Here is a 24,682-nt window from a genome sequence, read left to right as displayed (position 1 = left end):
CCTTCACTGTTACTCCTGACCACAATTCCTCCACCACTTCTTCGAAGCCGCCCCGCCCGCGCTAATCCCTTCCCCCTTGGCTCTCGAGGGACACCTGATACCTCCGTTGTTGCACCTGGCACCAACTAGCGATCGGTGAGAACTTACCTCTGGAACTAAGAGCGCCTTCGGAGTTCCCCGCCCTTCTCTGCCCAGCCCACTGCGACGTCCAGGTAGGTTGGCGTCTTTGCCCACCACCCACCCAGTCCCGAGTCCACAGCCCGACCAGCATCATCGAGGGCGCAGGAGGAAGAGACCCAGCTGGACGCACAGGCTTCTGGGACTCATCCTACTTCCTTCGCCCCGCACCCCTCGACCGGTCTGAAGGGCCAAAGGTTGGGGCGGGGAGCACGACTGGAGCCCTGACTTCTGGAATGTGGTTAAGTGTTAACTATTCGGCTCTGGGCCAGGACACTGGGCAGCTGTACGCCCGGTTCCGCAGCCCTGGAGGAGCCGAAGCCGGAGAGGAGAGGGTCGGGTACACAGGGTGGGGAGACGCGTAGCCCCGAGCCGGGGACAAAGGTTGATCGTCAGTTTCTGGCGGCCTGATCGTTAGCACCGGGTAGGATGGACTGAACGGGAGGGTGCGCTCAGCCTGTGGGGTGGCGCTGGAGAGTCCAGCTCACCTGCTGCGGCTGACCCGCCCTAACCTGGTTTCCGGAGGGCGGGGCATACGGGGCGGGGCGGGGCGATTCGGGGGCGGGGCGTATTGGGGCGGAGCGTGCCGCCGCAGACGTCAGGGGACCCGCCGCGCGAGGCCGCGGTCCGGCGCTCTGCCCGTGGGCTCGGCCGGGGCTGCCGCCAGCGTGCGGGCCGCGCCGGGCATGTCCTAGGCGGCGGCCCCGCCCAGCGCTCGGCCGGCCGGCGGAGTGCCGGGCTGGGTCGGGCCGCGACCAGGCGGGCGAGCCTCGGGTCTGGCGGGAGTACAGGTAGGTAGGACGCAGGAGGGGCCGCGCCGGCCCTGCGCTCACGGCGGCTGGGCCTCCAGCATGGCACCTGCGCGCCTCAGGGCCACACGGGAGCTGGGCGGGCCTGGACAAAGGCGGCGGCGAGGAGGGCGCTGGGCGAGGGAGCCTGGCTCACCTGGCCGGGCCAGTGCCCGCCGCCGCCGATGCTGCCCAGGTCTGTGCGCGCCTGGGAGGGGCCGCCTGGCACCGGCGACAAGGCCTGGCCCCGCGCATGTCTGCTCGGCCTGCCAAGCGGGTAGACCTGGGCGCCGGGTCCCCGCCCGGGCACGGCCAGAGCTGATTCAGGAGACAACGCCGCTCCCTCCCCCTCTGGGCCTGGCGCGCCCGCCCGCCCGCCTCCCGGCTTCCCCCCGGCTGCCCGGCCCCCCCCCCTCCTTCCCGGTCCCCCCCCTCCTTCCCGGTCCCTCCTTCCGTCTGCCTTCTCTTCTCTCCTTTTCCTTTACCACCACCGTCTCCCTGCTTACCCTGCCTCCTCTGGGCCTGTCGGCGGCCGGGAGGGGACCTCGTTCTGTCTGCTCCTTTCAGCCACTGTGCTGCCCCCTGCCTCCTGTTCCTCAGCATCCGCATCGCCACCTCCTCCTTCACCTTCGGGTGGTGGCTCTTCTGGCTGACGCGGCTGAGGGGACAAGTTTGGGGTGTTTATTTTTCTCCCTCCTAGCAACGATGGCCAGCCCAAACCTCTTCCAGCAAGCCCTCGCTCCGAAGCCTTTCCAAGTTGGACTGGCAGTGGCAGTGGTCACCTAATGACCAGGGTCTGGGGTTTGGCCTCCCCCTCCTTTGAGGGAGTTCCAGTGTCTGCTGTCCACAGTGAGATGGCAGCAGGTGATGTCAAGAGTGGGAGACATTTAGGCTGGGTGGGGCTGGGAGGCTCCATGACCCTCTGGGGTCTCCCTCAACAGCTTAACACCTTTGCTGGTCGGATTGGGTCTTTGTGGGAGTTAGGGCTATGGAGACCCCCATGGGGTCTGTGTCATGGGGGCTGAAAGGGCATTGAAATCTCACTCCTTTACTCTCTGCCCCTCTAGGAGCTAGACTCTAAGGAAGGGAGGGCAGAGTTGGGTAGGGGGTGTGTTCCTGACCACCTAGAGCTATTTTCTACTGAGGCAGGATTTTTGCCATCTTCCTTCTGCTTCCTGATGGAGTGCTATAGGATGCTTGGTCACTTGGGCCTTCACAGATGGGCAGAGCCCTGTATTTTTGCCTACTGCTTACCCTGAAGGAAACTGAGACCTGGGTGAGCAGCCCTGTGTTGAGGCCTCTAGGCATGACTACTGGACATTGCAGGACAAGGCCTGGGCCCTGTAATCAGTGTGACCTCTCGAGTGTGTGTGTTCATATTTCCCAGAGATATGAGGGAGGGCCTTATATGGCTGGCTGTTCCTGCCTCAGTGATGGCACCCACCCGACGAGCCCTATGCAGGACTCAAGAGTCTTTCTGTACTCCCTTGCCTCTCATCTAAGTTCAAACTCTGGCATGCTGGGGCTCTGCCTTCACCTCTGTTCCCCAGGGTGGCCACTCCCATCTATCCCACATTGCTGCCTTACTCCTTGATGAGTCTTCCACTTGCTTAGTTGTTCCTGCTATTTCTCAGTCTCCTGACGTCCAGCTGTTTCCTTGTGTGTGTGTATGTGTGTGTGTGTGTGTGTGTGTGTGTGTTTTAAGGCACAAGGGTTCACATCCAGGGCCAGACACCCACCTACAAGCGCTATGCCACTGAGCTACACCCCAGTCATTCTACTCGTTCTTCACAATACAAGCTAGATTGTGATGCACTGGGCCCCAGGAGCTCTGGACTGCCCTCTTGGACCGGTATGATAACAGTGTCACACAGAGCCACTGCCCAGACCCATGCTTGAGACCATGTTCTGCTCTTGAAGCTAATTTCCTGTGTTTGAATAAGGCTTGAATTTTCATGTTGTGCTGGGTCCTGTAGTGATGGAGCCAGTGCTGTGCTCCAAGGACTTCTTCCTCACCCTAGGATTTGAAGAGTGGCTTGCTGGGGGGGAAGCAGACCCTCTGATACATCCTGGAGACTTCAGTGGGCTGGGTATTACCTAGGAACTATTTCTCAGGGTTCACTTGGACATGTGGATCTGTCCTTGGGCAATATGACTAGAGTCACCTAAAGAGAAAAGGATGCAGTGTGTGGAGGACAAAGCAGATACTGAGACCTTGGCTTTGAGTCTTTAAAAGAGCAGGTCTTTGCTGACTTTGGGCATATCCAGGGTACCAAAATCCAGGCTGGGGTGCCCCACTGTTGACCCTTTCCCTGCAGGGCCAGGCAGGCCTCCTCAGTGCCAAGATGAGTGTCACATCATGGTTCCTGGTGAGCAGCAGTGGCACCCGCCACCGGCTCCCACGTGAGCTGATCTTCGTGGGGCGTGATGAATGTGAGCTCATGTTGCAGGTGAGTGGGGGCTTCTTACATTTGGGAAGGTGGTTTGGGGACATCAAAGCCAGGAAGAGACCCCTTACCACCTGGGCCCTAGACCCACAGGTGGGTGAGAGCAGGGGTGTGAGTGAATGTTCATGGACCTGGGCTTTTGCCCCTTCATGTCAGACCTGTTTCTGACAAAAAAGCACTCAGTGCCAGGGCTCCGGGCAGGGTAAGAAGGTCCCCTGTGCTGATGATGAGAAAGCACCTGGGAAGGTACTGAGGTGGGTCATTTGTGTCCTTATTGCTTAGCCATAGGGGTAGCCTGAGGGCTGTCCTGGAGGTCTTGTTCCCAAATGTGTCCAGATGTGTCACAGTGCTGGTGACCTTTTTATGTGCCTTAATAAGATGGGTCCCCTCGCTGGTCTATAAAGGGTGATATGGCTGGGCCACCTAGGATTCAGAGCCTGAGTTGGGTTTCTTGGGGGTTTATGCATCTGGCTTAGGGACCAAGAGAGAGATGGTGTGCTAACCTGCAAGGTCCATCCTGGTTTGGGGGTACAATGGGCTCTCTGCAGTTCTGAACTACTTCCACTCCAGCATAGAGTATGTGATCCTAACCTCAAGCCTTGGGCTCCATGTCCTGTTATGGGACCCTTAGAAGGAAGTGAATGTCTCAATGAGCTCATCTGGTCCGGGTAAGGGGTCTGCTCAGGTACAGAGCAGTGCTCCTGGGAGTGCTGATTTCTGAATGGGTCTTGTACTTAAGTTCCCATGTACAGTATGGCCGCACTGCACACTCCTAGGATGTGTGAGGTTCCTAAGAGTGGGCTAAGCTTGAGCTGAGCACAGACAGCTGGACAGCACCTGTCCAAGCTAGCTCAGCCCAGTCCCTGTGCTGCTTTCTGGGTGTTTTTGTTGGAACTGGTCTCTAGCAGTATGGTGTTAAGAGGTAGGGACATAAGGGTCCTCATGCATGGGAGAGGTCTGTCTTAGGTTTCTGTTGCGATCTAAACCATCACTAAAGGCAACTTGGGGAGGAAAGGGTTTGTTTCACCTTACAGTTTATACTCTATCTAAAGGAGTAACCCAGAGGCAGGAAAGATCGAAGTAGAAGCTGTGGAGGAATGCGGCTTATTGGCTTGGATAGCTTCTGGTCTGGGTGCCCCTGCATTTCTACGCTCCCTAGCCCTGAGGGATGTGACTATTTATGGGAGGGTGTCTCTCTTTTACATACAGAAGCTGAAGCTTGGGAGGTCATGCAGGTTTAGAGTTAGTGCGAAGAAGCTGAATCTCTCCTAGCACCTCTGCAGTAGACTTTACCCCTTCTCTGCCCTGCTGGCCCTTGTTCAGGCCACCCCTTTCTCTCACCCTCTTGGCTGCCTGGTGGCCAGAGGATTTACATACCATTTGAACCTTCCCTGACTCAGCATCTGAGCTCCCTACTGCTGCTCTGGGACCTTTCAAGTAGCCGAGGCTTGTCATCATCTGTTCCCTCTATCTACATCTCTGCCAGGGGCCACACCCACCATTGCCACCATTCCCTACCCTACATTGGAGCCTCCAGAGTTCTCCAGCCCCACTCCACACCATCGCTTGCTCTTCGGGGTCTGATTCTACATCCGCTTTTCCTACTCGTTCTTTCCATTTCTCCTGTCACAGCCCTTGCCACCCCCAGCCAGCTCCTGTTCACTTCAGCTCTTGGAGAGTCTTCCTGTGCGTCCTCCCCTCTGGTGTCCACTCACCCAGCTCCCGCTCTGTGCTGGCACATGCACTCTTGGCCTGCCAAAGCAATGCACCCTGCTTCAAGCCCTATGTGGGGAGAAATGTGAGGAGTCGCTACTGTGTGTGGGATTGGAGGACCTAGGACTGGCCAGACCCGTCAGCATGAGTGCAGAGCAGTGAGAGGGGAGGTGTCAGCAGGGTGTAGAAAGGACCTCTGTCTGAGAAGCTGGAAGGGCCACTGTAGAGAGGGGAGGCTATGGGAGGACAGAGGGGCAGCCAGCAGAGTCGGGCAGCCTCCGCAGGGTCACAGCTAGTTAAGAGAGATGTGGCTGACTTGGATCAAGTCAGGCAGAAAGGCCAGAAGAATCTTGTTTTGTGTTCTGGGGGCAGAGCCATCAACAATAGCCACATGCCTTCAACGTGCTATGCTCTCCAGGGCCTGCTGTTTATTCAACACAGTATTCCCAGTGCAGGCCTGCCTGGCACAGAGCCAGCAGCCATTAACTACATGCTATATCATGCAAATGTGAGCATGGGCATACACATGTGTACATACATGAGGTGTCTGCAGGTGTTTATTGTGTATGTCATGTATGGTATATGTTTGTACCCCTATATGCTATTAGCTGATGCAGAGCTGGCTTCTGCCTCCACCTAGTCTGTTCTTTGGCTGTCCTTGGTTATGTGTGACACCCTAACCCAGAAAGCACATCCCACAGCCAAGCAGTCTCAGAGGCCCTGTGCACATAGCAAGTTTAGCCAGCTGCAGTGGGTACCTATAGCTCTGCTATGCTTATACTGGAGATGAACTGGCAGGAAGGCATGCCCAGAAGTCTGGGTGTGACCACTGCTGGGGTCAGCACAGCCAGAACAGGGCTCTACCCATGAAGGGTGCCAGGCATGAACTTTAGAAACCTATCATTTTAACATTTTAAGTAAGCACAGGCCGTTGACCTCTCTTTAGCATGTGCCTGGTGTTCTCTGGGCACTTCTGTGATTGTCCACTCTCTTTCTGCAGCCAGCTCTGAGTGCTGGTCCAGAGCTTCATCTCCTGCCTGGGCTGGCTTCTAGCTTCTGAGCATGTGGGTGCAGCTAGGCTGTAGGTGTTGGTGATAGGAGATTTCTGGTTGGGGTGGCAAGGAAGCAGCTGCATACCTACCCTCTCCGAGGTATGCAGGAGGGACAGTCCTAGGAATTGGTGGGCTTCCAAACCTACTGAGTCGGGACTCATGGGAGCCCTGTGTCAATTCAGAGGTCAGGGTAGGAGTAATACTGTGGGAAAAGAAAGGGTGGATGCATCATGAGGGCTGGAGCCAGGCTAGGTGGGATGTGGTGTGGCTAGAGCCTGTCTAGCCTGGCAGGGAAAGGGAGATGTGAAGAGCCCTCAGGGCTTTGGGGCTCTGGATATGCAAGCCCAGGGGGGCCAGGAAATTACTCTGGACTGGGCAAGGTTGGAATGATGGCAAGGACTGTCAGGCGAAAATAGGGAGAGATCATGTTTTGGATGTAGACTGAACTCTGTTGATTATAGAGGCTAGAAGAGCACATCCCTAGGAATGGCCAGAGACATGCTGGGTGGGAATTCCTGGGAGGATCCTGGAGGGCAGAAAGGGCTGAAGTGACCAGAGCTCTTCAGTGTGAGTGGAGGAGGTGGTCATCAGGTTCAGGGTATGTGAAGCTGCAGGCAAGAGGCTCTCCAGCCTGGAAGGGTGAGTCTGCAGCACATCTGTCAATCAAAGCTACAATCCCCACCCTTCCTGGACCTCAGGTCCAAGTCTGTGCTTCCTGAAGCAGCGGGTCTCCCTTGCCCCAGAGCCTTTGTGCTGCTAGGGACCGAGAGGTGCTGGCCTGTGCACAGAGCTAGGTACAGGCCAGGGTTTGGGGGAGAAGGTGAAATGGCATCTGGCCTGGTCCTTGAGCTGTGCCACCTAGGGCCAGAGAAAGAAGGAGGCATCTGTGGGTGCAGCTATAGACAGAGAACTTGGACAAGCCCAAGATGGGCCCTGGGGATGGAGCTCACCATTTCCAGGTCAACGGCATACTCTGTCAGAGACCTGTAGCTTTGGGAAGAGGTGAGCAAGACAGGCTTGGGGACATCACAGTGAGACATGGAGCAGACTGAATCCAAACCTGTATGTCCCTAGCAGAAATGTGGGCTGTGCTGAAGGAGGGAGTTAAAGGATGACTGCCCCTGGACACTGCCCTCCGGGAAGAACTGAGGGTCCTGACAGGATGAGGTGTCCTTTCTCACCCCCCAGCACCCACCTCACTACAGCCCATCATCATGGACAAGCTGGTCAGTCACCTTGGGGCTGCAGTGTTTGTTCCCCAGGTGGCAGTGGCTGTAGGGCATAGACGCTGGGCTATGGGCTACCTGGAACTCCAGCTGCAGCCCTGTCTTTAGGACTTCCCTGAGGCTGGAGATAGTCTCCTCTGCCAAGCTGGATAGCTAACAGTAGGGGTGGGCTGGGCCAGAGCCCATGACCATCCTCTCCCCTGTCTCTGCTATGTGCCTGTCCCTGGAGGGGTGCTCACCCTGAATGGATTAATTATTGCTGGAGGCAGGACAGGATGATGGTACCTGGAAAGAAGAGTGGCTGGGCTGTAGTGGGGCAACTTGAGAGGCCCCGAGTGAGCAGCTGGAGGGGCATGCGCCCTGATTTATGAGCTGAGAACCCACACCCTTATATGTCCTCTGTCAGCCGTGGGGTTGTCTTGCACCAAAGGCTCTCACCTGTGTGCTCTGGAGGTGGACCTTGTTTTTTGGGAGGCATTGCCTGGGCCATATGCTTCACCTGAGCTCAGCGGCTTCCCTGAGTTGCTTGAGTCTATTGTCCTCTCTTAGGCTGAGCTCCTCTAGGCAGGGAAGGGGGCCAGCCAGACACCACTGCTCCTAGCAGTGCAGGTCATAGTGTGGTATGGGGACAGAGATGAGCCCTGGTGCTAGGTGCTAAGATAGCCAGCCTTGTAGACGGGATGGCGTGGACCCACGCTGACAGTGCCTGAGCCGGTACCATGACCCTGTTCCAGCCTACATCTTGGGGGTAGAATCTGGTGCTCAGCCATGTGAAGAGCTGGGTGACTAACCTTGGGAAGGGTCCTGTGCAGGTTTGTGGTCAGGAAGGGTGAGACCACCTTGGAGTATAGGTACCACATTTATGTTGAAATGAGTGCCACAAGCCCTGCTGGGGTGGGGCAGTGGAAGCTGGATGGGGGAACCAAGTGGCAGCTGAGTACTACTGGAGGCTTTGGATGCTCCTGTAAGCTGTGCCAGGGTGCAGCCCACATGCCCTCTTTCTTCTTGCCCAAGTAGAACTAGGCTGGCCTCCCCTACCTGCCCTTGGCAGGGAACAGCCTGTTTCAGATGACCAGAGGGTTTCTGTGCCCTCCCACCCTGACCTAGGAGCCAGTGCCTTGCACTGGGAACAGGGTGTTGAGGAGAGTGTTTTTGGAAGGAGAGGCTGGTTTGGCAGAGAGGATAGAGTGGCCCTGATACCTTGCATAGCCCTGTGGCTTTCTGTGGAAGCTGGGTGGCTTTGACTGTACACTGGGGAGCTTGGGCTTTGAGGCCTATGGGTGTTGGTATAGGCATTGACATGGGGTACCTGACCCTGGGATGGGGCATCTGAGGACCACTGTCTGTTTCCTGTAGTCCCGCAGTGTGGACAAGCAACATGCCGTCATCAACTACGACCAGGACCGTGATGAACACTGGGTGAAGGACCTGGGCAGTCTCAATGGGGTGAGTGTACTGGGTTCTTTCTTGGTCCCTCCCAAACTCTGATCATATCCACCTCTGGCTTCCTTCCCTCCCTCCGGTTTCTCAGCTCTACAGGGCAGAGCTCTGCTGGGCTAGGGAAGTACAAAGCTAGGAAATGAGTTCCCCCAAAGCATTGAGACGTGCCCAGCCCCATTGGGCGTGTGAGTCCTTCTGCTCGTTGAATGTGACTAGGGAAGGAGGGAGGTCTTGACTACAGGGGAGAGGAGCTGGACATGGGGTAGAAGGACAGGAATGGCCTCTCTGAGGCTTCGTGTAGCTGTCCTATGTAGACATGTCATTCTACATTTGTTAGACACGGTCCATCCCAGGACACAGACCTTTTCTGCTTGTGCAGTCCTGAGCAGGTGTCCATAGCCACCTCAGCATGCCTTGCCTACACAGTGTAACCGGGGCCTTTAGCTCTCCTCCTCCCTGGTCTCCCTGTCAGATAATGCAGTTCTTCCTGCAGGCCTGCCACACACTGGGCTTTGGGGGATCCCTGGGGCATCTGGCCCCAGTCCCAATCAGGGTTTTCCACCTGGGCCCTGCAGGGTCTGCTACCTGAAAGGGGTACTCAGTTGTCCTTAGGACAGTGAGCCAGGAGTGCAGGAAGGCAAGGAGGATCTACTTAGGCCTCCTCTTCTCCTTTCTTTCTTAGACATTTGTGAATGATGTGCGCATCCCAGACCAGAAGTACATCACACTGAAGCTCAATGACGTCATCCGCTTTGGCTATGATATCCTTCTCTACTTTGCTTCCTCAGAACCAAGGCCACAGTTGCTCTGCTGTCTTAAAGCAGATTAGGAGATTTCTTAATCATAGCTGAGGCTCTCAGGCTTATAGGTTACCTGGGACTGGACCTTCTATGCTCTTTAGTGTGGTGGGGCATGATTGATCCTCCCCGAGAAGGGGCCCTTTCCCACCTCCAGGAGTATTTGAGTCCACCTACTCCCCACTGATGACTACAGTGCTGGCCTCCATACTCCAACCACAGGCCCTTCCTGCTCCTCCTGTTCGTGTTCTCCTTAACTTACAGCTACATTCCAACATGTACGTGCTAGAGCGTGTGCAGCACCGTGTTCCTGAGGAGGCACTCAAGGTCAGTGTCAAGCAGACCCAAGGACTAGGAAAGCCCCACATTGGGACCTCTGGCTGTCAGGCTCAGCCCCATAGCCTGCCATTCTCTGCTCAGACACAGCCCCCGGGTCCCGGAGCCACCCTTTGTTGGCTGCAGGTGCCATGAATCAGTGCTGCTTGGCCTGTCTTGCTGGATGGCCCGGTCCAGCAGATGAAAAGTAGTCATTACCCTCAGGCTTCTATAGCAACAGATGGTAGGACAGTGGGGAGGGCACAGTCAAGGTGAGACCGGGTAGTTGGTCTACTAGAACAGATGAGGATTTTTGAGCCTATAAGATATGGCCTTGGACCTTCTAAGTCAGGTAGGGGATGGGACACGGAGTCTTGGCTGGGGAGATAGCTCTTCATGCTGAGCTGGGGAGCAAGAATGTAGGTGGGGCACTGGGATCACCTAATGGGAGGCCAAGACCACTGGGAGGAGAGTGTACTACCAGTAGGCCAAGCAGAGTGGAAAGCCAGACCGCACTCCTTCCTTGGGCCCTGGACCCTCTGGGTTGGTGTCTTTGAGACCACTAAGGTCACATCAGTTGGAGTCTGATACAGGGAATTAGGGTCCAGGGGCTATGGCAGGCCAGTGTTTTCTTGTCTGTATGGGTCATGGAGGTTGAGCTCTCATGTGAACCATGTAAGTGGTCTCTCTTTACCAAGTTTCCCAAAGGAATTTGTGAAGTGAGGGGCCACGTAGCTAGGCCCCTGAGTGGCTCACCTTCCCAAGGGCCTGCTTCAGTTGGGGCCAGGGGATGATGGTCTCTAAGACTCTGCTCTTGTGGTCCTTGCTTGCTCTCTCCCTTCCAGAGAAGCAAACTTCAGCTCCCTAGGTCTGTGAGCTAGAGGATCCTTCACAGGCCTAGACCCCTCAGCTGCCACCAGATAGACTAGTCTTAGGTTCTTTCTGTTCTTTTGGAGGAGAGGCAGGGCTACCTGGGATGTTTCCAAAGGCTGACATGCTACCCCCCACCCTGTGTGTTTGTCCACAGCATGAGAAGTACACCAGCCAGCTGCAGGTGAGTGTCAAGACCTCTGCACCCAAGAGGGGTGAGGCCCTGCCAGAGCACACGCCCTACTGTGAGTCCTCACAACCCAGACCAGAGAAAGGGGACCGAAGACATGGAGCAGGTAGACCATGGGTGTGGGGACTGGAATGGATGGGGAAGGGCGAAATGCAGAGTTACCCAGCGCCTGTGTTTCCATTTCCTGTCTCCCATTGCCCCTCTGTATACCATCTTCGCCTGTTTTATTTCCCATGTGACTTCTCTCCCCAGCTTGCACTCCCAGCGTACAGCAAAGCTCAGTAATCAAGGCCCAGGTCTGCTTAACCCTGAACTTGTCTTGTGTATTTGCACATACCTCCCCAGGCATGCCCACTTTTCTCAGGTCCTGGGAGTCTCCAACAGTTGAATGATCATCAGATGGCCACCCTTGTGGTCTGCAGCAGGACAGAGGCAGGCAGGTCTAAATTGCCTGAAGTCAGGATTCTGGGCCTGATTCTGCAGGTCACATGGCCACTGGGGTTAGGGTGGGTAGTTGAGTGCAAGGTACATTTAGGGGGCGAGTGCAAAGGTGAGCAGTGGTATGTGGGTCTCAGTGGGCACAGGGGATAGCATAGCATAGTAACAGGAGGTGTAAATCCTGCCTGGGTATGCAGTGGTTGCTGGATACCCAGTATTTCCAGGAAGTCAAGGTTCATGCTCTTTCTGCATCAGGAAGGTCACCTTGCTGCTCAGCCATGACCAACATCTGCTGTGCTCTGTGGGTCAGCCCATGTACCCACATGTGGTGTCATGAACTGCTGGTGCGTGGCTGGGATGCAGGTGTGCCCTGAACAGTGAGCCATCTGCCTCTGGAGCCTGACCTGTGCTTGTCTTTGGGAAGACTACTGGGAACTGGGCAGGTTTCCAGAAAGTCATCTGACCTGTTCAGAGCACCTGTCAGTGTCCAGGCTGTGCATATACACAGCTGGTGACAATGGCTTGGAGCTGTCCCTGAGGTTATAGCAGGTGCAGTCAGTTGGGCAAGTAGGTTTCTCAGTCCTCAAAGCAGACACAGCACTTTGGGAGACCCAAGATAGGCTTGGAGCCAACAGCTTAGAGAACACTACTCAGTGGCAGACACATACTGCTTCAAGGGCCCCTGCATACAGCACTGGGTAGAAAATGAGGTCCTTAGGCAGTGGTCAGGACGACAAGAGGAGAGAGGAGTGGGTGGTGGAATAGGTCGGTGCATATGGTGTACCACATAGTGAAGCCAATCTCTGTATAAGGAATGCATGATGATTTTGTAAAGAGTGGAGTCCCTTGAGGAGAAGGAGACATGTATAAAATACAAAGGCATATTCTCCATTCCACAGGGACACTCGTTGACTGTCAGGTAACTTCAGACCCTCTAGCTGCCTGCTAGTGTCAACAGCTGGGCTGGTAACCAAGGTTCTGTTGGCTATTGGACCCAGCAGAAATCCAAAGGGCTTATGGGGATAGGACTGTTTGTAATCAGAGCCAACACCCTGCCCTGGGTCATTGGAGTTTGCTCTTGCCCAAACAGGAGCTAAAAACCTAGATTCATGGGAGGTAGAGTGTTAACCTCTAGACAGGGATCCAAACATTAAAATAAACTCACCAAAATGTCACACTAGCTACTCAGACAGTGGTGGCCTTCAGCCCCAGGAGCATCCATTGCAGCAGAGCCATTTCTAGAACCTTAGAAGAGGCTGAACCTGGTTTATGGACTCTTGTTGCCCTGTATACTGTAAGGCAGAGGATGCTGCCTCCTTCCCCCAGGACTATGGACTGTGGGACTGTAGGATAAGCCTTCCTTCATTACTTTGAGAGAGGTACAGGTAGGGCCAGTAGTCATCTTTGCCCACAGCTGTAGAAACAGGCCCAGAGTAGTCAACAACTATCCAGGGACTTGAGGAGCTGCAGGTCCCAGCTGGGAGATGAGACTAGAGCCTGGTCCACAGATGGGCCCTGTTTCAGATCTTCATGTTGGGAGCCAACTGTAGCCTGAGTTCCGAACTCTTGCCTACAGAGGCAGTCGCTTACCGCACACCGCTGTACGGGCAGCCCTCTTGGTGGGGTGAGGATGACAGTGCCACGCCTCCTGAAGACCGGCACCAGGAGGAGTCCTACCCAGGTGAGTCTCAGTGCCCTGGCTAGGACTGGGTGGAAGGGTGGCAGGGTGGGTTTTAAAAGGCTTGACCTGAGGACCCCTCCCTACAGAGCGTCCCAAGGACCTGGCACAGCAAAATGGTGAATTAGAGAGCTGCCGTGCTTCTGCTGAGCCACCAGACTACTCGTTCAGACGTGAGCCCAGCTACTTCGAGATCCCCACAAAGGAAGCCCCACAGCCACCACAGCTCCCTGAGGTGCCAACACAGGAAGTGCCCACCAAAGACCAGGAGGCAAGTGGTGGTGGGATGGCCCCTGTGGTACAGAGCCATGCCTCCTTCACCATTGAGTTTGATGACTGTAGCCCAGGCAAGGTGAAGATCAAAGACCACATCACTAAGTTCTCCCTGCGCCAGCGGCGGCCCCCCAGCAAGGAGGCCACACCTGTGGAAATGGTCTCAGCCGAAACCAAGGTGGCTGACTGGCTGGTGCAGAATGACCCAAGCCTGCTCCGCCGGGATGGCCCAGGGGATGACCGTCACAGCACCAAAAGTGATCTTCCTATCCACACCCGAACTCTCAAGGGTAAGTACCTGCTGGCACCTGGCTGTCCTGGAACTCGTTCTGTAGACCGGAGTGGCCTCAAACTCAGAGATCCACCTGCCTCTCCCTCCTGAGTTCTGGGATTAAAGGCGTGCACCACCACTACTTGGCTGGGCAAGTTCTTAAGCTAGGAGGTGTCGCCTGTCCTTACACGCTCACCGTATCAGTGAGGGCCCAGGTGGTTTAGCTGATTTTCATTTTCCAGTGAATTGGCCAAGAGCCACCTGCCTGGTCTTGGGGGCAGTGTCTAGTGTCTTCTACATCAACGAGCCGCCTGTGCTCGGTTTCCAGCGGTGCAGGCCTTCCTTCCCCATGCAGTCAGTGTGGATCCATTCCCCAGGGGTAGTGAGGCTCCCCAGCACTGCTCACTGTATGCTGATGAGTAGGGGTTTTCTCAGGCCACAAGCATGAGGATGGCACACAGAGTGACTCAGAGGACCCTTTGGCCAAGGCTGCTTCAGTGTCTGGAACCCCAACAGAAGCCAGTGGGGAGCAGGTGCGGCTGCAGAGGCAGATCAAGAGGGACCCCCAAGAGTTGCTGCATAACCAGCAGGCCTTTGTCATCGAGTTCTTTGACGAGGATACGCCCCGCAAGAAACGCTCGCAATCCTTCACACACACCCCACCTGTAGATCCCAAGGCCGACAAGCGCAGGGGCACTGGGGCTGCTGACAGAGAGCGTCCTGGTGTCATGGTCCGCGCAGCAGGCAGCAGCTCAGGACCACAGAGGGCCAGCTCACTCAAGCGAGAGAAGACTGAGGAGCGGTTGGGCAACACTTCTCCCATTCCCCGTGCCTCCACGCGCCCCTTTGGCAGTGTGGGGCGCCGCTCGCGCCTGGCCCAGGATTTCATGGCCCAGTGTATGCGGGACAGTTCCCCAGCCACCAGACCTGGCCCTGAAAAGACACCTCCAGTACTTCCTGCCCCTTTGACACCCCGTGGGGCCAGCCCTGTGACCCCCTCAACCACTCCACCACCTCCCTCTGACCCCCAGCTGACCAAGGCACGTAGACAGGAGGAGGACGACAGCCTTAGCGATGCAGGCACCTACACTATTGAGACAGAGGCCCAAGACAGAGAAGTAGAGGAGGCTCGGAAGATGATCGACCAGGTATGGTATATGCCATATACCTCCCATGACGGCTTGTGGGGCAGAAAGGGATTCCAGGGCTGATGATAGTCGTGTTGGGGAACTAGATGTTAGCCTGCTGCTATCAATTATGTGTCTAGTCCAGCTGGGCAAGAGGATTCGGAAGAGGGAGGGCCCCTGGCTCTGCCTCTTACCTTGTCACAATAGGTCCTGTTTCCCACCCACTCACCATGCCCAGCTGAATAGTTGGGGGCCACATCTGGGTGGAGATAGAGATCCAGGCACCTCTGACCCTTGATACTGTCTCCTTTTGGCAGGTTTTTGGGGTATTTGAATCCCCTGAACTCTCTAGGGTGTCCTCAGCTACCTTCCGCCCAGTCATCAGAGGTGACAAAGATGAATCCAGTGATGGGGGTGTGGCCCAGCGGATGGCTTTGCTGCAAGAGTTTGCTTCCCGAGCACCAGGCGCTTCCCCTCAGATGGAGCAGCAGGTATGAGGCTGGGTGGTCAAGGTAGAAAAGGGCCATAGCTGCACACCTGGGACTGAGTCCTGATGCACTGATGAAGCTGACCAGTTGGTGATAACATTGGGGTCACACAGGCCTAGGGAAAGCTACAGACCCTCCTGGCTGCTTTTGAATAGGGTGTTGCCTGTGGCAAGTATAGTGTGAGTGTGTCTCTTCTAGCGCCTGGCCTCTGTTCTGGGCTTGTGCCTCCTGTGCTGTGGATATATTTTTTTTTTCCCTTCTCTCTGCAGAGCCTCTTGGTCCCAGGCTCCCCTGGAGGTCAGAAGTGGATTTCCCGATGGGCTAGCCTGGCTGACAGCTACTCAGATGCTGGCTTGGCAGGTATGTGAGCCCAGAGTTGCTGTAAAGGGTTGGGGCCATACCAAGGTAGCCTCAGGTCCTGACCATAGGCATAGTTTGCCTCAGCCTGTGCCTGGAAGAGGGTTGAGTCTCTGTGTGCACGTGGGGCCTGCAGGTCTGTAGCCATTCTAACTGCATTGGCCTTGTGCTTTGCAGAGGATGGTCCTGGACGAAGAACTGGAGAGCCTGAGGGGGCCCTGCCTGTGCGCACTCGGCGACTGCTCCCTCAGTTGCCCAGTGATAGGGCTGACAGCCCTGCAGGCCTTGAAGCCAGGCGGAGTGGCCCAGGTCCACCAGAGCTGGGCAGTGAGCAGGCTAGTCGCCTTATAGGCCAGGAAGATCTGGACCCTGATAGCCTCAGTGATGCCAGCGGATCAGATGGCGGCCGAGGCCCAGAACCAGGCATAGAACGACAGGAGGAGTTAGCATGGGCCAGGGGTCAGCGTTCACCACGGGCCCCTGGGGAACTAGCCCCCACCTCCTTTTTCATCGGCGATCAGAATGGGGAGGCCACCTTCCCCAAGAAGTCATCTGTGGCTCCTGGAGAGGTCAATGGCGCAGGACGGGTGGTCCAGACTAGCCCTTCAACAAGGGATGGCCTTTACGTCAGTGCCAATGGGAGGATGGTGGTCCAGCTGCGCAGTGGTCGGTCCCCAGAGCCTGACCCGGCTCCACCTAAAGAGGCTCTGGCCTTTGCCCGGCAAGAGAGCTTCACCAAGGAGCCAACCAGCGGCCCCCCAGCACCTGGAAAGCTCCCCCACATTTCTAGCCACCCACTCCTACAAGACTTGGCTGCAACCCGGGCCTCACGCATGGACTTCCACACACAGGACACCCACCTGATCTTGAAGGAGACTGAGACGGCCCTGGCAGCCCTGGAGGCCCGACTACGCTCCAAGTCTGCAGATGAATGTGAGGGCGGCAGCACCCCCAGGCCTCCAGAGGACTCCCTGTCTGGGGATTCAGATGTGGACACAGCCAGCACCATTAGCTTGCTCAGTGGCAAGAATGGACCCAGCCCAACAACCCCCCAGACTCCAGGGCCGCAGAAGGAGAGCCTGCTATCTCCATCAGCAGCAGTAGACCCAGGGGGTGCTACCCAGGGCAGTGCCCGAGATCGGCTGTCAGAGAAACAGCATCGCTCACCAGGCTCTGCGGACTTGGGCCATGGAGAGCCATCAAGGCGCCTGGCTATGCGGCGTAGCCATGGGTCTCGAGGGTCCCTGGACTGGCCCGAAGAGGAGCGAGGCTCTGGCCTAGCCCAGCTGCCCAGTTCTAATCATGAGACCCCTGAGGCCACTGGGACAGGTCGACCAGCGCCTCGCCGGAAACCAGTGGCTCCTCCACCATCCCCAGCTGCCAGGGAGGAGCAAAGCCGCAGCTCCACCACTGCTCAGAAGGTGCAGCAGGCACTGACCCGCTCCAACAGTCTGTCCACCCCAAGGCCCACCAGGGCCTCCCGACTCAGGCGGGCCCGTTTGGGGGATGCCTCGGACACCGAGGCTGTGGATGGTGAACGAGGGACTACAGCCAACCCTGAGCCAGCGAATCGACCAGCCCCTGAGCAGGCCAAGAAACTGACACGTTTGGACATCCTGGCCATGCCCCGGAAGCGGGCAGGCTCCTTCACAGGACCCAGTGATTCTGAGACAGCCCCGGCCCGCACTGGCTTCTCTGGCCGCAGTGCTGAGCTCTACAGCACCAGCCGTAAGCCCACGATAGCCGAGGCCCGTGCTGCTGCCAGGAAGGCTGTTGCTACTGCTGCCAACACAGGCCCCCGCCAACCCTTTAGCAGGGCCCGCCCAGGCAGTGCCAGATACTCCTCCAGTGAGTGGGGTAACGGGTCGTGGGATGGTGGTTGGGCAGGATGGTCAGCAGCAGCTGAGTCCCTGGGTAAATGTGCACACACATGTGCACTGGCCAGGTGTGCACATGGCTCCTGTGTGGCAGAAGACCCTCCCCAGGGTGCCTCCCATCACCCCAGTGGCCTCAGTGCCTGGGCCTTGAGGTTGGCACTGACACTCTTGGTATCCCTAGAGTAGTACTTCTGATGACTGTGTAGTGGCCCAAGTTGCCCACTTGAGAACCCGAAGAGGGCTCTCCCAAAGTTCTCTGCTTCCTCTCCCCTGTACTCCTGCAGCTGTGAAGCCCAGGGAAGGGTATCTATCGAGTGGGAGCCTTCCTGGCATCCTTTGAACGGCCACTGAGCCCCTGGCCTGAGAAGGCTGTGCCAGTCCACACGCACAGTGACCTCTGCCCCATCCCCTGAGCTGTGTGTACAATAAGAGGGGACAGACTCCCGCAGGTGCTGGAGTGGCTGATGTTCTGTCCATGCAGCCTTTGTCCCACCATTGAAGAAGCTATGCCATGCCCCAGTGGATTGAGTGGATTGGTTTGAGCCAAGGTGCCGCCACCCCACCCCTTGGCTTTGCTCTTCTGGCTGGCTGGCTCTACTTATCCCCTCTGCCTCCCAGCATCTCCTCATAGACCTCTGCCTGTTGGGCCCACTGGGTAGGGACACTGTGGCTGCCTTGATTAAGGACCTCTACTTGGCAGAAACTGCTGTCCCTAGCCTGCCAACACTGCTTAGCATGCAGGCCCCATGCACCCTTCATCCAAAGTGTTTGCTATCAGAACTGCTTGGGGCTCAAAACAGCCCTGAGCCAAGGACCCTAAGATCCTACCCAGGCAGCCATACCTGAGGATGAGGCTGATTAAGACCGTGGGAACCTGGCATGGACCTCACCCACCTGTGTGATCCAGCTATGCAGTACCATAGCTGGTCCTTGTGTATGTCTTACCTCATTTTCTGCCCAGCACCCTTTCCTGGTGCCCAAGGAACAGCTCTCATCTCACCAGGCACAGGCATCTACCACTGACCCCTCCTAGCCCCCTGGATGCTGCACTGGCCGCAGGAGTGCCTAGTCCCTAACCCTGCATGTCCTCTGGGCTGGTGGTGCTTCTGCTGGGGGTTCTGGGATCAGCTGTGATGCATCATATCCTTCAGCACAGGGCCCTCATCCTGAGGGACCCTGGGGCTGCCAGGGCACTGAGTGTTCTCTGTTCTGTTCTTGCTTCTGAAACCAACCCACTCACTCAAGATACACGGCGGCGGCAGCAGGGTTCGGATTACACGTCCACATCCGAGGAGGAGTATGGGTCCCACCACAGCTCCCCTAAACACACACGCTCCCATACCTCAACAGCCACGCAGACCCCAAGGGCCAGCAACTCTGCCAGGGCTCGTTCCCAGGCCCCCGGCCCCCGGGACACAGACGATGATGAGGAAGAGCCTGACCCTTATGGCTTCATTGTGCAGACCGCAGAGATCGCAGAGATTGCTAGGTGAGTGATCAGGCCACAGAGTCCTCCCCTCGGCTGAGAGCTAAGCTGGGCTTCTGACCCTGAGTAGGCATGGAGATTGGTGGGTGGTGGGTAGGTGGGGGGGGGTTGTGTAGATGGACAAATGGGTGCTAAAAGTGGATGGATGAGTGAATGAGTGGGTGCTGTGATGAATGGGTTGGTCACTAGGTGGTGGCTCAGAAGGTAAGTAGATAATTTGGATAGATGGATGGGTGGGTGTCTGTCTAGGACACCCTCGGGTAGGGAACTTTGAGTTCAACTAGCTAGTGTGACCACAGTTTGTATTCTATATAAACTTCCTCACATGGTCATTTTCTGGGTATGTTCTGGGAGAGGTGTGCAGGCATGGATCTAGTTGAGCTATGGCCAGTGCCCTAATGACCAGGCAGGCCCTGAAAGGTAGAGGACCCCCAGCACCTATGTTGGACATCAGGGGTTTTGTTGAAGATGCTGAACTTGAGAGCTTTTGAGGCACTGAGAAGTGACCAGAAACAGGAGAATGACCTGTGTGGAAATGGGGACAGTTACTGTAATCTCACAGACAGTGGCTGAGGCCATGGTGGAAGGAGGGGACAGGGTAAGAGAGATTGGTTGAAGAAGCAGAAGGGGCCTCCTGAGAAGCGGATGTGGCCTATAGGAGGATGTATGGCCCTTGTGTGAGAAGCAAAGGGACAGGAGCTCCCCAGGTCTCAGCCTAGTGTAAGGAGAAACAAGAAAAGACATGACCCATGTGGGTTTCTCAAGTTCTAGCAGTCCAGACTAACTGGGCCCACGAGAGGGGTACAATGTCCCTCTGTATAGAACGGGGCCTAACAGAGGCAACATGGGTGGAAATGGCAGAAAGTTGGTGTCACCTGGAGTCACAAGGGCCAGCTTCTATGTTCTTGATTTCAGAGCCAAGGGACCAGTGAGGGGCCTGGGCAGCCCAGTTGGGGGACCATGAGGGTCAAGTATGGCAGTGCCCCGATCTCTGGCCAGAGTGCAGGTCCTAGGTAGACCCATGAGGATAGCCATAGGGTAACCTGAGTCTGGTGCTGGGGGTTCAAGTGAATGGCCCATGGTGGTGATGAGCCTGAAGAACATCTGAAGCAAGAGACAGGCTGTAGGACTTCCATGTGCTCAGGAGCTTGGGTAGACTCGGGCAGCTCAGGGAGTCGCTGCTGCCTCCTTTGTTTTCTCTCTCTTGGCTGCCCAGGAACCTCACTAGGACAAGCCCAGGACTCTTGTTAGCATAGAAATGTGTGTTTCCCCCAAGGTGTGGATCAGAACTTCGCTCTCAGCCATATTGGAAGAGCCTCAAGGTCCCTTTACCCATCTCTGACCCTTGGAGTCAGAAGCCCCTTATGCTAGCTCTGGTGGTCTCCACCCACTCCTCCCCTGCCTTCATTTCGCTGAGGTGGTACCCACACCTTCTGTGGCTGGATTGTATCCATGCTGAGAGGGCCCAGCAGCCACCATATCTAGCTCCGTTGTGCAGGGGGAGGAGACAGTTTGGGGGATTCCTGGTCACTCTTCTTGCTGACCCTTCCCCAGGCCCAGCTCTGACAGGCCATATACCCCAGGCCCAGGACTTTACCCAGCACTGCCTCAGACAGTGAGGTTGTGCTCCCCCTAGTTGAGTATGCATGGGGTCTTGTGGGTCCCCACCACCCAGAGAACCTCTAGCAGGGCTTATTTCTTACTGCCGGCACAGGCTGAGCCAGACATTGGTGAAGGATGTGGCCATTCTGGCCAGGGAGATTCATGACGTGGCAGGGGATGGGGACTCACTGGGCTCACCAGGGCCTACTCGCAGCCCATCTCTTGGAAATGTGCCCAGCACCCCTGCCTCAACCATTTCAGCCCGTGAAGAGGTGAGTCCCAGGCTTCTCGGGTGCACATGGGGGGAGGTGTTCCAGGGTGTCTACCAGGGTGGAGGTCTCACCTTGTGCTTCTGGATTTGAGGTGATAAGGTCCTCTGGGCTCCCTACAGAGTCCCTGAGAGCCTGTGTTATGGGAATTAGTCCTCACGCTAACTGTCTACTTCCAAGGGAGTGGGTGTTGGGAGGGCTCTTAAGCAGATGGGGCCTGGGGTTTGTTTTACCCTTGTCCATTTGGAGCAGTGGAGGGGCTCTCTCTACCCCCTGGTGGTTCCTATGCATCAGACAGCCAATGGTGCCTGGCTGTATTCTCTGCAGCTGGTACAGCGCATTCCAGAGGCCAGCCTCAACTTCCAGAAGGTGCCACCTGGCTCCATGAACTCTTACAACTTGGATCAGAACATGAACGATGGCCGTGAGGATGCCCTGGCCAATAAGACAAGGCCTCGGAACCGTGAGGAGGCACGGTGTCCCTCTCACACAGTGTAGCTGGGGGGCTGGGGAATAGGTCTGCAGCCATACTAATGCCCAGGTCCTTCTAGGTGATCTTTGATAATCTGATGCTAAACCCGGTGTCCCAGCTGTCACATGCCATCCGTGAAAACACAGAGCATCTTGCTGAGAAGATGAAGTAAGTGAGAAGTCCCTGGGTTCCATGTGCTGGACCTAGATCAGTGTCAGCATGTGCAGCCAAATAGGCCACATGTCAGTAGCCTGTTCCTGCATGCCTACACTGCTCCCTGAGGTTGGGGCCCTCTCTTCCTCTCTCCAGTCTGCATTCCTATCCCAGCTACCCCTGCCTGACTACTTACCGTGAGCATCAGGTAGCTAGCTGTGTTCCTGCTCTGGGCTTTAGTTTCCCTCTTAACTCCAGCAAGGGATGACATCAACTTCACTATGGCGAGAGGTCTGTGAAGGTACCATCCTGTGTTCTCTGTCTCTGTCCTTGTCTCTGCTCCCCTTCCAGGATCCTCTTCCAGAATACGGGCCGGGCATGGGAGGACCTAGAAGCCAGAATCAACGCTGAGAACGAAGTGCCCATCCTGAAGACATCCAACAAGGTGGGAGACAGCAGGAGCCTGTCCTCGGGCCTTGCTCCCCAGCCAGGCGGCCTTGCTGAGCTCTCTGGTCCATAACCTCAGTCTTGCTCCAAGTCCATCAGGACGTTATGCGGCCCTTGCATGTTCTTACTGTAGCCTACCTCCTCTCTGTCCTTCCCAGGAAATCAGCTCCATCCTGAAGGAACTAAGACGTGTGCAGAAGCAGCTGGAAGGTGGGTGTGGCCCAGCCCTAGGGCAGCAAAGGCAACCCAGGGGCTTGTGTCCAGATTCTCAGTGGCCTGGCGCTTTGCTCTCTTCCAGTCATCAATGCCATCGTGGATCCCAGTGTGAACCTGGACCTGCTCATGGGAAACAGGGCTCCTGCAGTGTCTGTTCAGCCAGGGCTTGGGAAAGCCCGGCCAGCAGCCCAGAGCTCAGCTTCGCCTGCCTCGATGGACACCTTGCTGCCAGCCCTGCCCCTCAGGAGCTTCCCACCTCGGGCAAACTGCGGGCCCCCTGGCCTCCCAGAGCCTGCGTTTCTTCCTGATGCGGAGAGGTTCCTGATCTAACATGTGGGACGGGCAAGGCCAGCCTTCTTCTGCGTGTGTCCTGTGCCTGCCTGTGCATCTCGCGGCCCACCTGCCTGGCTGCAGGCAGTTCTCTGTGAAAACCCCGTATGTGCCATAACCCCATGGACGGGTGCCCCCAGGCCCCGCCTCAGCCAGCACACCAACCACTTCATCCAGCCCATGGCTACCCCACCTTCACAGGCCTCCTAGCCTAGCCCCTGGGGCGTCCACTGCCCAGGGCCAGCCCTTGAGGCCACATATTCACCTCCTCTCCGTCACTTTTGTTTTTGTCCCTAGCTTTAAAGGAACGAGTACTCTGCCCCATTGCAGGACTCCACCAGGCCTGACTTGGGTGCGGCTCCAGCCTGAGAGACCCTGTCTATCCCTGTGTGCTGACTTGAGGCCAGACAGAGAAAGGGGCTGGACCCTTGGGCCAGTCAGTGCCAAACACAGAAGCTGGATGGGCTTGGCATGTTCCCAAACTGTCCAGAAAGGAGGCTACTTGCTTTGTGGCTTCTGTCTGAGTCCATGGCTGGAGCTGCTGCAAAGTCCATCAGCCTGGGCAGATGTGTGGCTCATGGAGGTGTTTGGGGCAGGAACCCCATGGCTCTAAGCCTTTGGTGCCAATACAACTGCCAAACCCACTGAGTTTGGGTACTGTCCCAGCAAGTCCTCCTGAATGGATTCATCCCAACTAGGGACCCTGGGCTTCCCTACAATGGGACTGGGTGTAACTGGGTGTGCCAACAGCCCCTTTGGTTGTGGTGAGTGCTTTACTGGAGTAGCAGAAAAAGATTTGGAAGCTCCTGGCTTTGTGATCTAAACTATGTACCCCCATCGTCCCAGATGCTGTGGGCACAAAGTGGTAACTGCAGGAGGCTCCTGGGGCCTGATCCTCTGTGGGGCCTGGCAGGGACAGGCCCACTACTGGTTATGCTTTCTCAGGATTTGTTCGGCTGGGGCCTGCCAGGTGAGCAGAGTGTGGCTGCCCAGCGGCTGCCCCTTGCTGGTGTTTCTGGAGGCACTAAGCCAAAGAGCCCGTTGGCTGGGATGGGATGGGAGCGTCCCATATCAACCAGGCTGGCATGGGTGTGCTCTATGCCCTGCTGGATGTGTGTGTGGGTGTTGCTCCTGATCAGGACCTATCTGCTGGGGGAGAGGTAGCTGCGGTGGGAGACCCAGAGCCCTCAGGGGTAGCATGGGTCTCTCTGTTTACACTTAGCTGATAGAGTGTCCTGCACGGGTCCTGTGTGTCTCTGCCGAGCCCACCTGATGTTTACGTGTATTTGTCTGGAGGAGGTGCCAGCCCAGCCTGTTGGCTGCTCCCCCGCATGTCCCACACATTGCCCACAGCCTGCTCCCATAGTAAATGGCTGTCCTGCCTCCCAACCCTGGTCAGCACTGTACAATTTTATTTTTCAATGCACAAATTGGTGTTCCTCCTCACATTTAGTTCCTTCGTCCCTCCAGCCTTCGACCTGGCGTTGGTATCCTAATTGCCTGGCTTCTTGAAGGTATCTCTGTACATTGTTCTCAGGTGGTCTTGTGGATGTCTTTCAGAAAATGGTTATTTTATATGATTTGTCATGAAATTCGTTCTAATAAATCATTCTTCCACGTGGCAGCACACCAGCATCTGCCACCTTGGCTCTCTGGGGATATGGTGTTGGGGTGGCTACGTTGCCTTGGCACAAGGAGTCTCTTTGTGAGCTCAAGACACTGATAGCAGCAGGTGCGGTAGCTGCGCTTTTGATCTGAGAACTTAGTAGGCAGTGACCTCTGTCAGTCTGAGAGCAGCCAGGGCTACACAGAAAGACTCGTATGTATATATTTATATGTGTGTGTATGCATTTTTAAAATTTTATCCTTTCATACAATAATTTCTACTGCAACCTCCCCCACTCCTCCCATTACCCCCCCACCTGCCTTCTCCCCCAGATTCACTGCTCCTCCATTTCCCTTCAGAATAGAGCAAGCTTCCCAGGGGTATAAACCAAACATGACATAACAAGATGCAATAGGATTATATCAAGGCTGAACCAGGCAACCAGGTAGGAGAAAAAGGGTCCCAAGAGCAGGCAAAAGAGTCAGACACCCCCACTCCCCTTGTCCTATAAAACCCCAAGGAGTCCCACAAAAACCCCAAGCCAAACAACCACAATATGTGTACAAAGGATCTAGCA

At 56.2% G+C, this 24,682-nt stretch overlaps 1 protein-coding gene across 4 annotated transcripts; it reads left to right on the top strand.

The window, feature by feature from the left end:
• On the top strand, window positions 1-24,126 carry Cep170b (centrosomal protein 170B). Of its 4 annotated transcripts, none has more exons than XM_038336355.2 (19): window positions 1-212; window positions 3,284-3,415; window positions 8,760-8,849; window positions 9,526-9,604; window positions 9,909-9,967; window positions 10,983-11,121; window positions 13,030-13,134; window positions 13,221-13,694; window positions 14,111-14,823; window positions 15,120-15,293; window positions 15,560-15,650; window positions 15,825-17,495; window positions 18,770-19,013; window positions 20,725-20,884; window positions 21,209-21,352; window positions 21,433-21,521; window positions 21,858-21,951; window positions 22,112-22,163; window positions 22,252-24,126. In XM_038336355.2, the coding sequence occupies exons 2-19, from the start codon at window positions 3,311-3,313 to the stop codon at window positions 22,497-22,499; spliced, it is 4,731 nt and encodes a 1,576-aa protein (XP_038192283.1). In that variant the 5' UTR covers window positions 1-212; window positions 3,284-3,310; the 3' UTR covers window positions 22,500-24,126. The 4 variants fall into 4 exon arrangements, with proteins under 4 accessions (XP_038192283.1, XP_038192284.1, XP_038192285.1 ...); XM_038336356.2 differs by lacking the exon at window positions 1-212 and adding an exon at window positions 251-601; XM_038336357.2 differs by lacking the exon at window positions 1-212 and adding an exon at window positions 816-968 and having other exon boundaries at window positions 18,875-19,013.
• The last annotated feature ends 556 nt before the right edge of the window (window positions 24,127-24,682 follow it).

This window comes from Arvicola amphibius, chromosome 7, assembly GCF_903992535.2.
Source record: "Arvicola amphibius chromosome 7, mArvAmp1.2, whole genome shotgun sequence".
Taxonomy (NCBI): domain Eukaryota; kingdom Metazoa; phylum Chordata; class Mammalia; order Rodentia; family Cricetidae; genus Arvicola; species Arvicola amphibius.
The sequence above is the reverse complement of the archived record's forward strand: the minus strand, read 5'-3'. Positions and strand labels throughout refer to the sequence as shown.

Excerpts from the sequence above, each read along its gene's own strand:
- Cep170b (XM_038336355.2), top strand. The coding sequence starts at position 3,311 with ATGAGTGTCACATCATGGTTCCTGGTGAGCAGCAGTGGCACCCGCCAC. Across the intron at positions 3,416-8,759 it reads AATGTGAGCTCATGTTGCAG|TCCCGCAGTGTGGACAAGCA; the intron begins GTGAGTGGGGGC and ends TGTTTCCTGTAG. Across the intron at positions 8,850-9,525 it reads ACCTGGGCAGTCTCAATGGG|ACATTTGTGAATGATGTGCG; the intron begins GTGAGTGTACTG and ends TTTCTTTCTTAG.